The sequence below is a fragment of the Pseudophryne corroboree genome, chromosome 6 (genome assembly GCF_028390025.1).
Source record: "Pseudophryne corroboree isolate aPseCor3 chromosome 6, aPseCor3.hap2, whole genome shotgun sequence".
NCBI lineage: Eukaryota > Metazoa > Chordata > Amphibia > Anura > Myobatrachidae > Pseudophryne > Pseudophryne corroboree.
In genome coordinates, this window is record NC_086449.1 from 446,652,905 (window position 1) to 446,667,846 (window position 14,942).

The window sequence follows — 14,942 nt, forward strand, 5'->3', positions numbered from 1 at the left end:
CGCTCGCAGCCTGAGGGAAAGGCAGGGTGTCCCCAGATGGGTGTCAAAGGTGAGGGGTGTGAGGATAAATTATAGGTGCTACGGAGTTTGTCCCACAATCCAAGGGTAAATTTAATCGTGGGGATTGAATAAGCCGAGGCTGGCCTGCAGGACCTGGGTAGCCATAGAAGAGAGTCGAGGGGGACGCCCTGATATATTGAATTCTCAATATCGACCCATTTTCTGTTCCCTTGAGGGGAATGCCAGGACACCATGTGATTAAGGTGGCAGGCATTAAAATAAGCTTGAAGGTTAGGATATCCCAGTCCGCCCGAGGTAGCACTCTTAGTCAACAGTGTTCGTCTTAATCGTGACTTACGATGAGCCCAAATAAATTTGTTGCACAATGATTGCAATGAGGTCAAAGTCATTCGGGGCACCATTATCGGAATGGTCTGAAATAGGTAAAGAATACGGGGAAGGAAATTCATTTTTAGGGCATTAATCCGTCCAATCCATGAAATGAATAATCTGTCCCATTTGTCCAAGTCTTGGGTGAGAGTTTTAATCATAGGAACAAAATTAGTCTGGTATAGGCTGGTGTAGGATTTAGTAATGAATATGCCGAGGTATTTGATAGCCGAGGGTCTCCAAAGAAAAGGGAAGGAGGAGGTTAGAATCAAGTGGGTCTGGGGTGGGATATTAAATGCAAGGGCCTCAGATTTGGTGTGGTTTATTTTATAACCCGAGAGGGAACCGTATAGTAGTAATTCTTTTTGTAGATTAGGAAGAGAGATCAAAGGGTTAGATAAAGTCAGGAGCACGTCGTCCGCAAATAAAGATATTTTGTATGAGCTCTGCCCTACTGTAATCCCCCCTATGTCCGTATTAAGCCTAATACGGGCCGCAAGAGGTTCGATGCATAGAGCAAAAAGTAGGGGCGAAAGAGGGCAGCCCTGACGAGTGCCATTCTTCAAACTAAATCGAGGTGAGCTCAATCCATTGGTCAGGACCATAGATGAGGGGTTGGAATAGAGGGCCTCTATTGCAGTGATGAAATGACCCTGGAAGCCAAATGAAGATAAAGTGGAAAACAAAAAGGGCCAGGAAATGCGGTCAAATGCCTTTTCGGCGTCCAGCGCCAAGGCAATCGCTGGTGTTTTTGACGAGTTTATTTGGTGAATCAAATCAATAGTGCGTCTGGTGTTGTCCGAGGCCTGACGGCCAGGGATAAATCCCACTTGATCAGGATCTATTAATGATGGCAAGAGAGCGTTCAGACGAGTTGCTAGTATTTTGGCAAAAAGTTTAAGATCAGTATTTATCAAAGATATGGGTCTGTAATTTGTGCAATGCGAGGGGTCTTTTCCGGGCTTCGGGATTACAATAATGCGGGACGTCGTGGAGTCAGTATGGAAGGGCGTGCCCTGTAATATTTTATTAAACAAGGAGGTCATATGAGGGATGAGTTGAGGGGCGAAAGTTTTGTAGTACACCATCGGATAGCCATCCGGACCAGGTGCTTTTGAGGGTTTCTGGGTTTTCAGAGCCGCCTCAATCTCCTCAGCAGAAATATCAGCATTGAGAGTAGAGTTAATTTCCTCGTCTATATGAGGAAGAGCGCATGAATCTAGGTATTGTTGTGCCTGGTCGGCTTGTGCTAAGGGGTCGGACGGGGGATCAAGATTGTAGAGTGTCCTATAGTAGTCAAAGAAGATATTATTAATTTTTTTGGGGTCGTAGGTAATGTTACCTGAGGGTTGTCTAATAGTATGGATGCATTGGTTAGCTTTTTTGGCTCGTAATTGGTTAGCTAATAAGGTATGTGCCTTGTTACTTTTATCATAAAATGATTGATTGGCCCATCGAAGCGAGCGCTCAATATTCTCTGCCAAGAGGGTTTGTAGTTCATCTCGTGCTTTAGAAAGTTCGGCTAGGGTTTTTTTAGAGCGTGTGCGTTTATGTTCCTGATCCAATGTTGCAATATTATCCGTTAACAGGGCAATTTGGTTTTCTCGGGTTCTCTTACGGCGGGATGCAAATTGGATAATGGATCCCCTGATAACCGCCTTATGGGCTTCCCATATAGTGGCTATATTGCAGTCTCCTTCTACGTTAATCGCGAAATAATCCCGAAGCTCTGTTTTAATTAAGTCTTGGAACTTAGGGATCTTTAATAGTGTCTCGTTTAGTCTCCATGTTGGTCTACCGTCAGGGATATCAAAAATATCAAATGTCGCAATTAAAGCTGCGTGGTCAGTCCAGGTGAGTGGGACTATAGAGGAAGAGCGAGCGGTGCGGGAGAGAGGTGCACAACTCAGGAACATATCAATACGAGAGTACACGTCGTGCGGATTAGAATAGAAGGTATAGTCCCTGGTGGTCGGGTTAAGGAATCGCCAGACATCGAACAAACCAGCCTCGGCCATGCCCCTGTGTAATACGGAGGAATTCAGGGTTTGACTACTACGCAAGGGGCCGGACCTGTCCATGCCCGTGAGAGCCATATTGAAGTCGCCACCCACGAGTATTTTACCTCGTCTATATGAGTAAAGGTCGTGGAAAAACTTACGAAAGAATTTGGATTGGGCAGTGTTTGGAGAGTACAGGTTAGCCAAGGTAACCTCCTCGTGTCCAATTTTTCCTCTTACCATCACATAACGGCCTTCATTGTCGTGCTTACTGTCTAGGAATTGGAAAGGAACGGACCCCCTTATTAAGATAGCCACCCCATGTTTTTTTGATGTATGATTGGAATACCAGGCCATAGGAAATTGTTTAGATGTCAGAGAGGGATGGGAATCTGATTTCAAGTGTGTCTCCTGTAAGAAAATCACGTCACCTTTCAATGTCCTGAGAGATCTGTGGAGATGAGAGCGTTTCTGAGGAGTGTTCAGCCCTTTGACATTAATGGACAGGCATTTTAGCGGCATGATTGAAGCTGAGGAGGGGGTAATTCGCTGGAGATCACTAAGGTCCCGGACTCTGCTAACACGAACAAGAGAGACAGAGAAAGAAGGGAAAAAAAAAGAGAAGAATAACTAAAGAATAAAATAGGAGTGTATGATTTTGTATACGAACAATATTAGTTAAATAAATCAATATTTCTGTGATTACAAGGGTGTTAATACACAGTTGTACTGTAACCGGGGTCTAAGAGAGGAGGGGAATAGAAGAAAGAGGAACAAAAGAGAATAAAGCAGACGTAGTATCCAGTAAACAGGATACTCGGCTGCCAAGGTTGAGCTCTCAAAGAAAAGAAAAATGAGAGAGCTCACTGGCGGGACACAAATGCAATATAACAGACGAGGGTATCACCCCTCTATGCTTGATAATAACTTTAATCCCTAAGAGTCGGGGGAGGAGGTATCAGGATAAAGCACTGACGCCCCCCACCCGAAACCACTAACAAACAGAACGGGTGGACCATTGTGTAGCCCACTAAAACCTGTTTTAGGGGCGAAATATTCCTAAATGTAAAACTCGATAACTTAAGTGATCACATGACAAATAATAACATTTTAGTAACAACAATAAAACCAATGGTATGATCGCTGGACAGGTTGGCGGCCAGAGACAGCTCTCATGGCTTCGGAAAAAAAAAAAAAAAAATCCAATCCGTTCATTTATCTATTCGGGAATGGTTCCAAGCCGCCAACCAGCACAGCGAGATAACAACTTAGTGCTACGTGAGGCTTAAAGGTCCGCCAACAAGAGCCTTCTAAGAAGGAAATTAATGAGCATTTGTGTATGGAGCGGTACCTAAAACAGGGTTTACATATCAGTTGAGCAAGATTGAGAACAAGATTAGTTAGGTTAAACGTTATAAAAACATTAAAATTAAACGAAAGGAGCTTCACGTCTATGAGGTAGCAGCCGGAGTCAGCTGCAATTTTCGAAGCAATTTGTCCCCATCATCAGGAGAGCGAATGGTGTGAATTTTGCCGTCAATCTCCACAATGAGGCGGAAAGGGAATCCCCAGCGATATTTATAACCATTGTCGCGCAGTGTGGAGGTGACAGAGCGTAAATCGCGTCGTTTAGCAATGGTCACTGGTGACAGATCTTGATAAATCTGGAGCCGGGAATCTTCAAATAAAATTGAGGTTGAGTTTCTGCACGCCAGAGTTATGTTATTTTTTATCTTGAAGGACAGAAATCGGAGGATAACATCACGGGGAGGTTCTGAGTCCTTTGGTTTAGGTCTCAGGGCGCGATGGGCTCTCTCTATCAAGATGGCAGAATTTGAAAGTGACGGGACCAGGTGTAGAAACAGGCGTTGGAGGTATGGTTCCAATTCAGAGGCTGTGATAGATTCAGGTACATTGCGGATGCGTAAATTGTTCCGCCTTTCGCGATTTTCGCTGTCCTCAACTTTATCCTTAAGGAGTTCCAGTTCGCTGGATAGGTAACTCATGTCCTCCCCCACCTGTTTGTGGAGATTCTGTTGGTGGTCCACCCGTGACTCTAGCGCGGTTGTGCGGGAGTCCAGTGCCGCCATGTCGGATTTTAATTCCCCGATCGCTGTCTGGAGAGCTGTTGTAAATGAGCTCTTGAGGTCTAGTATCATGTTTTGGAGGGACTGGATGTCCGCCTTGGTTGAGGGTGCATCCGTCTGGTCCATGATGGGGGTGGGCATCGGTGAGGACGGAGACGAAGCTTCTGATGGTTTCTCTCGGCGTGAGAAGTGTTGTGAGATATCTTGTGAAGCTCCTGATTTTTTTGCTCTGGTGTTCGCTCTGCTCATAATATCTGGTGAAAGTAGAACGTCCGTTTAAGGAGTGATAACAAGATTGGTCCACCTGTACGTTACGTGCTTAACAGTTGGTCCGGGTGAGGGGGAAGTCAGGCATCCGTGAAATTACATTATTTATAGGACCAAGGTCTCATTAATCTGTGAAGTCGGTGAGAAGGGTCCACGGGAGAGCGTCCTAATGTACCACACACCTTACCGTGGTTGTATAAGATATAGGCCCTCATTCCGAGTTGATCGGTCGCAAGGCGAATTTAGCAGAGTTACACACGCTAAGCCGCCGCCTACTGGGAGTGAATCTTAGCTTCTTAAAATTGCGACCGATGTATTCGCAATATTGCGATTACTAACTACTTAGCAGTTTCAGAGTAGCTCCAGACTTACTCTGCCTGTGCGATCATTTCAGTGCTTGTCGTTCCTGGTTGACGTCACAAACACACCCAGCGTTCGCCCAGGCACTCCCACCGTTTCCCCGGCCACTCCTGCGTTTTTTCCGGAAACGGTAGCGTTTTCAGCCACACGCCCCTGAAACGCCGTGTTTCCGCCCAGTAACACCCATTTCCTGTCAATCACATTACGATCGCCGGAGCGAAGAAAAAGCCGTGAGTAAAATTACTTTCATCATAGTAAAGTTACTTGGCGCAGTCGCAGTGCGAACATTGCGCATGCGTACTAAGCGGATTTTCACTGCGATGCGATGAAAAATACCGAGCGAACAACTCGGAATGAGGGCCATAGTGCAGGAGATAAAGAAAAAATAAATAAATAAAATAAAATAGCAGCTGCAGGGTATAGATTTTAGCTGGATTCCTTGTGTTAATAGAGTGGCTGAATTTTCACTGCTCCAGCAGGGGCAGCAGAGTGCAGGTAAGATAAAATGTGTCTGTCCTGCCACCTCCAAGATGGCCGCCGTCAAGAATGTGTGGAGGGACTTCTTCTGGGCTTTCACAGCGGCGCCCCCAGGGGTTTATATTACTTCTGGGTGCCCCCAGGTCCCTCAGCACTCTTCGTCCGCCCCCCCCGCCCGTTACCGTGTCCGGCGGTCTCCTCACAATGGTGTAGCGCCTGTATTCCTTCAGACGCCACACCCAATATGGCCGCCGCCACCGGAGCTCCGCAATTCAGATCGGCTCCAGCCCTGCACCCTCTGGAGCTCTCAGACTCTTCACTGCTGCCCTGTCAGGTCTCCCCAGGCAAGGGGCACAGGATGCGATGGTGGGGTAAGTCTGGGGGCAGTATATTAGCGGCCGGGCAGCGGGCGATCACAGGCGGGGGCAGCAATAAATTTAGGCCCCGGCTTCACTTTACAGGGAAGGCCGCAACCCGCAAGCACAGGGCTAGCCTGCGCTCCGGCTCTGCAGCTCACTCCCTTGGTGCCCTGTCTTACAGGGGCAACTGTGGGGTGATATGGGGGAGAGATAGGTGGGGTAAAAGTAGGAATGAGGGGTTAACAGGGTTTAATTCGGTAGGAGCTCCCTCGGGACACCTCTTCTCAGTTAGGCCTCTAGCCACGCCCCCCCATGCTGTACAATTTTAATTATTTTTAATGATAAACATTTAACTACACGGTCGAATCAGATTATTATGACCACTTCCTACATTTGACATCAGCAGCGTGTAGCCCATGAAGTACAGCACATGTCGTGCGCTGGCTTGGTGGGTATGTATGGTGTGTGCTAGGCCATCTACACATACATCACTTGTTGCTGACATAGCTAAAAGGGGCGATTTATCCAAGTCGAAAAAGGGATGAAAATCGGCTTTTGGGCCATGGGTGGCAGTATTTCGGAAACAGCGCAGTTTGTGAACTTTCATGTGCTGCTGTGGTGTAGGTGTATCATGATTGGACAAATGGCACCATTGCCAATAACTGACGTGGAAACTGCGGAGCATCACGTCATTGATGTGAGAGGTGAACGTCGGCTCCTCCGCCACACACCCTCTAGCGACTGTGTGATGCACTGCAGTCAGCATATGCTCTAGATAACTGTGCCAACCTACCAGCACCTTAATGAGTCACTTCCACCGCCACTAGCTCATGTAGTTAACAGTGTAAGTGAATAAAACAATTGACAATTTTTCTAGGAGTAGTGCCTATGTGAGTGATGCTGTGGCTATGTGACAAGGGTTGGCGACAGTTGGAATTTGTTAAAAGCGTGTGGTTACGCTGGAAGATGTGTGGTCATTGTGAAATAATGCATGGTCATATGATCTATTGTGTACAATCATGTCATTGGGATTTCTGTCATTATAACACCATTTCTATATACATACAGTATATCTTACACACATATATATGTTTGATATATAAAATTACAGTGTCCATGCAAGATGGAAAAACAGCCAAAGCTCTCACATTCACATGGGGGGACCAGCACACCATGTTGGTGTATGTACTCCTTCCTTAAGGCCTTTCTTAATTCACACAATTTATTGGACCCACCTCAGTCAGGCTTTTATTCTCTGCTGCTGACACTATTAACCACTCTCCTCTCATACAAACGCTACAATCCCTATGTCTTCAGGACACAGTCTTTCTTTGTTCTCATCATTCCTATCTAATTGCTCTCTTAGTGTTCGTTTCTCTGAATCCACATCCTGTTTTCTACCCATGAGTTGGAGTATTTCAAGGGTCAGCAGGTTCTCTGCTTTTCTCAATCTATTCCACATCTCTTGGCAAACTAATCAGCTTTTTCAGATTTCAGTATCATCTGTATGTGGATGATACTCAAATCTACCTATTCTCCCCAGATTTTTACCATCTGTATTGGTCCATATCACTGAATGCCTTTCTTCCATTTATCTTGATGTCATTTTGCCATCTCAAAGTTAATATTTCCAAAACAGAATTAAATGTATTTCCACCAGCCAGTAGTAGTTCACACCTGATATCTCTTATCAACCCTTCCCCACAAGCTCGGTGCCTATATGTCAGCAGGCCTTTTCAGAGGTTCATAGAGGCCCAAGGAAACTCAAATTAAGAGGCCTCCCACTTTTTCTTAAAAAAAGAAACATTTAAAATGTATTTTAAATTGATTTGAATGCCTAACTTTATTAAAATTTACAAATAAAATGCATTATAAATATACTGTGTGTACTGGATTACTGGAGATTTCAAATTAGTAGTGTTTTTCAAGCTTAGGTGCTAGGTTTGAACTCATATTACTTGGAAATTGCCAAATTAGCAAATGGATAACTGTACTGTATTAAAAAAAAAGTCAGTACACAGAAACAATAAGTCTTAAAATTCCAGTTGGTGACCTGGAGAAAGATTACCCCCACACCCCTACAAACCTCCCACCCCCCACTGGTAGGGCCTGGGTGTCATCTTTGAACTGTGTTTTGTTCCCCACATTCAATCTATATCAAAATCATGTTACATACGTCTAAAAAAACATCCAAAATATGACCATTTCTTACACTGCAAAACTCTAATCCATGCACTCCTTATCTACTGCATTGATTATTGCAATTGTCTCCTTACTGGTCCTCCCAAAAATAGACTCTCACCATTACAATTAATTTTGAATGCAGTTGCGAGGCTGATCTTCCTCACCAACCATTCATCATCTGCTGATCCGCTCTGTCGGTCCCTCCATAGGTTACCAGTATCATAAGGGTATTAGCCAAACTGCACCAATATACTGTATATCTCTTCTCATCTCAAAATATCTCCCTACCTGACCACCCTGCTCTGCACAAGATGTGTGTCTTGCATCCACTTACATTACTTGCTCCCACTCAAGATTGCAGAACATTTTGGGGCTGTACCCAATCTGTTGAATGCCCTCCCACAAACAATAAGACTTTCCTCTAGTCTTCAACCATAAAGCATTCCCTGAAAACTCACCTTTTCAGTCAAGTTTATCAGATTCCAGAACCGCCCACAAAACCTTCATAAGCTATCATGTTCTATCCTACTCCCCTCTATACAGTCTACACTGCAACTCAAATATTTTGTCTTTATTCAATTTCATATCCTCCTGACCCCAAACCAACAGTACTGTGTGACTGTATTATACAGCCCGTTAAGAACCATTGCAATTCAGCAGTACCATTATACAATAGGTGCAGTAGCACCTATTCCTTGTGTATCAATTGAGAGGATTACCTTCCTACCCCTATATCGTTCTTTTATTACCCCTGTTGTTCTATTACTGTTGTTCCAATTGTGCAGAGCAATGGCATATGCTGTGCTATATTAGAAACTGTTAATAAATAAATAATACTCTGAAATTAAGAAATAAACAATTGGAGAAAAAAATAAACACATTTTAGAATCATTTTGTTTAACAAAATTTAATGTCTGTTTTTGATTCATCAAAGTATCCTCCATTGCCAAATCAACCACCAAACACACACACAGCATTCCTTCTAAAATGTTAATGAATTATTGTTTGGTATGTTCTTCCCAATACTGCTGCAAAAAGTTCCCACAAATGTGTTTTTCGTTGTAAGTTTCTTTGTTTTCACCATTCTGTTCAGTTCATCCCAATCCATCTCGATTGGTTTAAATTTAAAGGCTCTGCTAGACATTCCATGATTTAAAGCCTTGTTCTTTCCATGAAGGTAGCTCTGGCATAGCCTGGAAGCATGTTTTGTGTTATTAACATTTTGTAAGAAGAACCCCTGACCAATTTCAATGCAGAGGAGAGGTTATTTAAGCTGCAAAATACTGTGGTAGCCGTGTTGGCTCAGGGTGGCAGCCACTGTGTGTGTTTCACACTCAGTATCCAGCAATAAAGCCCCAGACCATCATGCTTAATTGTCCATGTTTGATGGTTGGTGTTGCAGGGATTTATTTACTAAATTTTAAACTTAAACATACCAGAAACATTGGCTTTAATAAACAGCTGCTTTCCTCCTGATAAATGGTGTTTCTGATATTAAAAGAATTGTTCCTTTAAATTTGTTTAAATATGGCAGAATATAATATATAATACCAGCTCTCAGCAAAATGTAAAAGTCGCCTCAGTATCCTATATAATTCCTAACTTGCCAGCTAGCATGTATACATATGCAGAAAAAATGTTCGTCCCTCAAGGATTTGAAAGTGTATTGTGAACAAAGTCACATTTTGTCACTATGTTTACAACATAATTTTTCACTTTAAAAGTCCTTGAGTGTCATCCTTTTTCTATGTATATGTACTGTATAATGATGCAGTTCACCCCAGCCCACCTAGTGACCACCTGCATCTCCCCTCCGAGAGGTGGTGGTGGGGTTTGCAGGTTGGGTGGGGGTGGGGGATAAGCTGAAGCTTTGCCTAGGGTGCAGAGAGACCTTGCACCAGCCCTGACTATTACCATGTAAACATTAAATACAATAACATGGTTTTTTTAAAAACTTCTGAAATAGACACTATAGCTAGTAATTTTGATGCATATTGTATATTGATTTTAAGATATTGTAGCTGTGTTGTGAAGAAAAGAGTAAACGTGTTAAGAGCATCAATTGGATCATTGATCTAAACACTTAGAAGTCTCTTTAGTGCTTCTTTTTCTGAAATCACAAGTAAGCAACGTCCAGCCTGGGCTAACATATCAATCAGATTATTGCTTTACAAAGGTTAGTAAGGTCCTGCCAAAGAGATTTCTTTGTCTTTTGTCCTGTTTGTAATTGAGGTGACCATAGAAGCAGACCTAAATGTAGTTAGCAGCCTTTATTTTCAGGCTCCTACCCTACTATTTGCACAGGTCAAACAAATAGAATTTTCATCTCTTTAACATTTTATAAGACCGAGGTCTGGACAGTTTCATTCACCCTTTATCTACTGAACTTGGATCTCTAAGCTACACACTCACTTTCAAAATCTAATTTAGTCAGTAAGTTACCATAATGCTGCAGCATTGCATTCAACCCTAGAACTACAGAGGTCACAGTAATATAAAGTGAAATGGATTGAAAAAGAGAAAAGTTATTTCTTATCTGGTTTTAGCAAAGTAAGCATAGATTTTAGAAATCATTCAATTATAGTACTAAATTATGCTAAAATTTTAAACCATAATTGCACACAATATATGAATACATTAATTTGGTGTGCTGTTGCAACATTATTCAGTTAAATGGTATCTGTTCAGATGGTCGACAGTGTTAAGGTCGACACTCATTAGGTCGACCACTAATGGTCAGTATGGACAAATGGTCGACACATGAAAAGCTCAATGTGGCCTTTTTTTTTTTAAGATTTTTAACTTTTTCATACTTTACCATCCATGTGGACTACTTCAATCGCCATGCAAGGGGACGCATTACACTAATTGGGGTTCCTGGTCATGTTACGGAAAAAATGACACCAAAAACAGTCCAAAAATCCATGTCGACCTTTTCATGTGTTGCCCTTTCATGTGTTGACCATTAGTGGTCGACCTAATGAGTGTCAACCTTAACACTGTAGACCAGTTATACCGGAACCCAGTTAAATGATAGCCATCATGGATCCTTCTAGTCAAGTCTATTTAAATGTCAACACAAACCGAATATTTAGACAAAGTTTCATTTTACTTATTTTACATACTTAAAAACGGTTAGATATTTAATATTGTCAAGATATTCAGAAATAAAAAAATTTCAGAAAATAATAAATGTTAATGAATTAATAATGAGGAGTAAGTAGCATTTGTAGACCCCAGAATAAACATTTTTTTATTAAGGGGACCCATGTATTGCTCTAAGGAAAAAAAAATACTTATACACATGGGATATTTGATAGTTGAGCCCCCTCCATATCACCTGCTCTGCTTACTATTGTGATTGTAGTCACAGTAGCTAGTAGTAGTTATGATGTTTTAGTCTGCTAGATATCGTTAACTACATTGTATGCCATGACTGTAGTGGCAGGTATTTTGAAACAAGGGAAGTGATTATGGAGCGATGTTGTAATATAAACATAAATGATGTGCTGTGGAGTGTGATGACTTGAAGCAGCAATATACTGTAATATTTAGCATATGCTATATTTTGTCAACATTCATCATGTTGACACTGATGAAATGTTGACATCATTAAACTGCCTAACCCTAACCCACACATAGCCTAACCCTATTGCTTAACCTCCATTCTGTATAGAATGTCGACATCTCACATGTTCACATTTGTGAACATGTCAACATTCTGCACATGCCAACATCTTCAATGTGACGACATGACTGTTGACATACTGATGTCAACATTATAGCTACATCCTGTAATACTATACTAGAATAGCAATATTATTGCTGTCCATTTATTTACACCAATAGCATTGCTTGTGTGTTTAGGCTACAAACTACATGCTTTGAGGCTGGATACTGTTGCCAGGGAATGTGCAGGAAAAAATGGTTATGGTCTAAAACAAATGTACAGTAAGAAAATAATGAAATTTCTGATCATTGCAATACTTAAATGTAAATTAATAATGCTTACAGTTAAAAATAAAACTACAGACTAGCAGCCTGGAGCAAGTTACAGCTAGTTGTTGTGGCTGGTCTTGTTAGGTAACACATTCATGTTTTATATTTTTTTTCCCTTCTTTCATTTTTCTGTCACAAATTAAAATGTAACTTTTAGACAGAAATTCTTTGTATGTCATAGTTAATGGATTTTTAAAGGTTAGCACATTATGCATTTAAAAAGAGATGTATTTTGCCGTGATGAAACAGGTCAATAGGACATATGGTGTTCTGAAGACATTTTGCTTTGAGAAAAGTAAAATAGGTTTATTTTAAATTGAATAAGCTATACTTAATAATGGGAGCACATCCTATGTGAAAGTACCTTTGACTTTCTAAATATGTGTATATATGATGGGGCATATATTTTTTGAGTATGTTCATATAATGTGGGTGAAATGTTGTGTTGCTTTCTTTTAACTTTAAGCAGGATTCATCTTCGTAGATGGGCTATTTTTTGTTGACAGACTATGACTATGTTGCTTACTGACCTATTAAATTAATCTCTCATCAATACAGACAGTGATATAAACTATTTGCAGAATAGTGCAGCACATCGCTTTGTGTTGGTATAGAACAGTGTCTGACTGGAATACTGGAGAAATGCCATTTTACATAGGTTCTACTGCCTAAAGGGACATAGCCATCTTTCTTTCTCATGAACTTATGACTTTCCTCTGTTCAGCTTGGAATCTAAGTAGTTGTGCCTAATGTTATATACTGTTATAGAATGTTATATACTGTTATATAATGTATAACTGAGGGAGATTCAATTAAGAAGTAATCATACCCGCACAGAATGGCCTTGCCCCCTCAGTGAACTGGCAGCCCTTTGTTTCACGAGTCCTGCTTTTCCTGAGTGAGGCTTCATCCCCAATCTGACAGAAATGTAAACAAAACACAATAAAGATGGATAACATTTTTAAAATGCCTGTCATTTTGAACTGACCAGACTGTTTAGGTTATCTACAGTACATAATTGCATGAATTGGTGCAGTGTAACAGAAATATTAAAGTTGCTTATATGCGTTCACGACTAATTTGGCCATTATACACCAACAATATTGCTGTAAATCTCATCTGCTCATGAACGTTCAGATATTGATTTACTGTAAGTTAACATAAAATGCAGTTATATGATTACTAGTATCTCGCTGACAGCACTGGTTATGCCAAATTGTACATGTAGTAAATAATAGGAACTAACAGTATGCTAGAACATTTCTAATTTCTTACTTTGCGCATCTATGCTTAAAATAAAAAATATTGCTTGCTATTTTTTAGATTTTCCTTACATTTTGCAAAAGTTGAGTTTCCTTAAATCTTTACATCAGATTTATATAATTGGTTGAATTAATTTTGATTTGCATTACTCAATTCACTTCTTTAATTTAAGCTATTTCTTGTGACTGATTAGCCCCCTTGGTATTAAAGCTGATATTGTAATTTCTGTAGTACTGAGTTTCAATTTACTTACATGAAAACAAGAAAAATCTTGATCTGTTCTTTACTCTGTATTCTGCCTTGGTACACTTCATTATACAACTGCAAGTACAGTAAGCCTTCTAATTTAGAATAGCTGTTTTGCCCATGGTTTCTTTCTTAAATACCTATTTCGAGGTTTACCTAATTTACAATAGTAACAAGTTGGGTGTGAATACAAAGCCAACCATTTCTCTACATGTACTGTATACTAGATTTGTTAAAGAGCTGGGCTTCCAGGATGAACAGATACTAAATACATCTTTTATTTATGTTTTCCAGGGCTTATTGATCCTTTTGCAGAATCTGCCAACTGTGAACTGGGGTAATGAAGATGTAAGCCTTCTCCTGGCTGAAGCCTACAGACTAGAGTTTGCTTTTGCAGATGCTCCCAATCACTACAAGAAATGACATAATTTGACACATGCAACATTTGAAAATATCCTCCTTGTTAATGATTTATATGAATATATATATATTATAAATATTTTTTGTTCTTTTTTATCAGAGTCATACAATTTACATAAATTAACATTGAATCATATCTGCTTAGGCTTAGGTGTCAAATCTAATAAAGGACATCCAACATGAACATACCATATACCAAAGAAACATATTTTAAAGTGTATTTACAGGGTAGAACTTGGAGAAAACTACATCATCCTGCTTATGATTCTGCTCCTTATGGCAGATGTGATGAGAATTGTTTTGATAGGTATGTCAAATCTGAATTAGACTTGCAGAACTTCAAATCTTTGTATTTCTGAAAATAGCCATTTGTAACATGTGAAATGTACAGTAAACATTAAAATCCTTCTAATATATTAACCACAATGTTGCTTGGAAGTTTCTTTACATATTAATTTTCCTTCCTCCTTATGGTTAAAAAACACAGATAATGATGGCTAATCATTTAGCGCTTCACTTCTCTTAATGTCCAATCAATTTAATTTTTTTTAACATGGAAATAATATCTATGACATATATAAACACCAGGACCTATTACAGACATTCCTATAACTCGTTACTATACCAAACAGCAGGCTACAGCATTTTCCAATTCACCTAGTTGCCTATTACTTAGTGTAGCATTCAATGATGAAATAAATTCAAAATAAAACTAGATGTGATGATCACCTAACTTAATTATTTTATCTAAAAATGTCTCACTTCTAAAACTAATTAAATTCATTTAGTCTTTTCATTTTGTAATGTATTTAATTTAATACTGAAAATGGTCTATCCTCATTTTTTTTCCCAAATGTTAATGGTATTACCAGCACATATCAGAGGACGCA

The 14,942-nt window shown here is 40.4% G+C and overlaps 1 protein-coding gene across 3 annotated transcripts in view; it reads left to right on the forward strand.

Annotated features, from left to right (window-relative positions):
- TBC1D22A (TBC1 domain family member 22A) overlaps positions 1–14,472 on the forward strand; it is a 1,169,061-nt gene extending 1,154,589 nt beyond the window's left edge. For all 3 annotated transcript variants that reach the window (XM_063927120.1, XM_063927118.1, XM_063927119.1), the window contains one exon: positions 13,927–14,472. In XM_063927120.1, the coding sequence (XP_063783190.1) occupies positions 13,927–14,055 (129 nt within the window). In that variant the 3' untranslated portion in view covers positions 14,056–14,472. The remainder of the gene's footprint in view (positions 1–13,926) is intronic.
- The last annotated feature ends 470 nt before the right edge of the window (positions 14,473–14,942 follow it).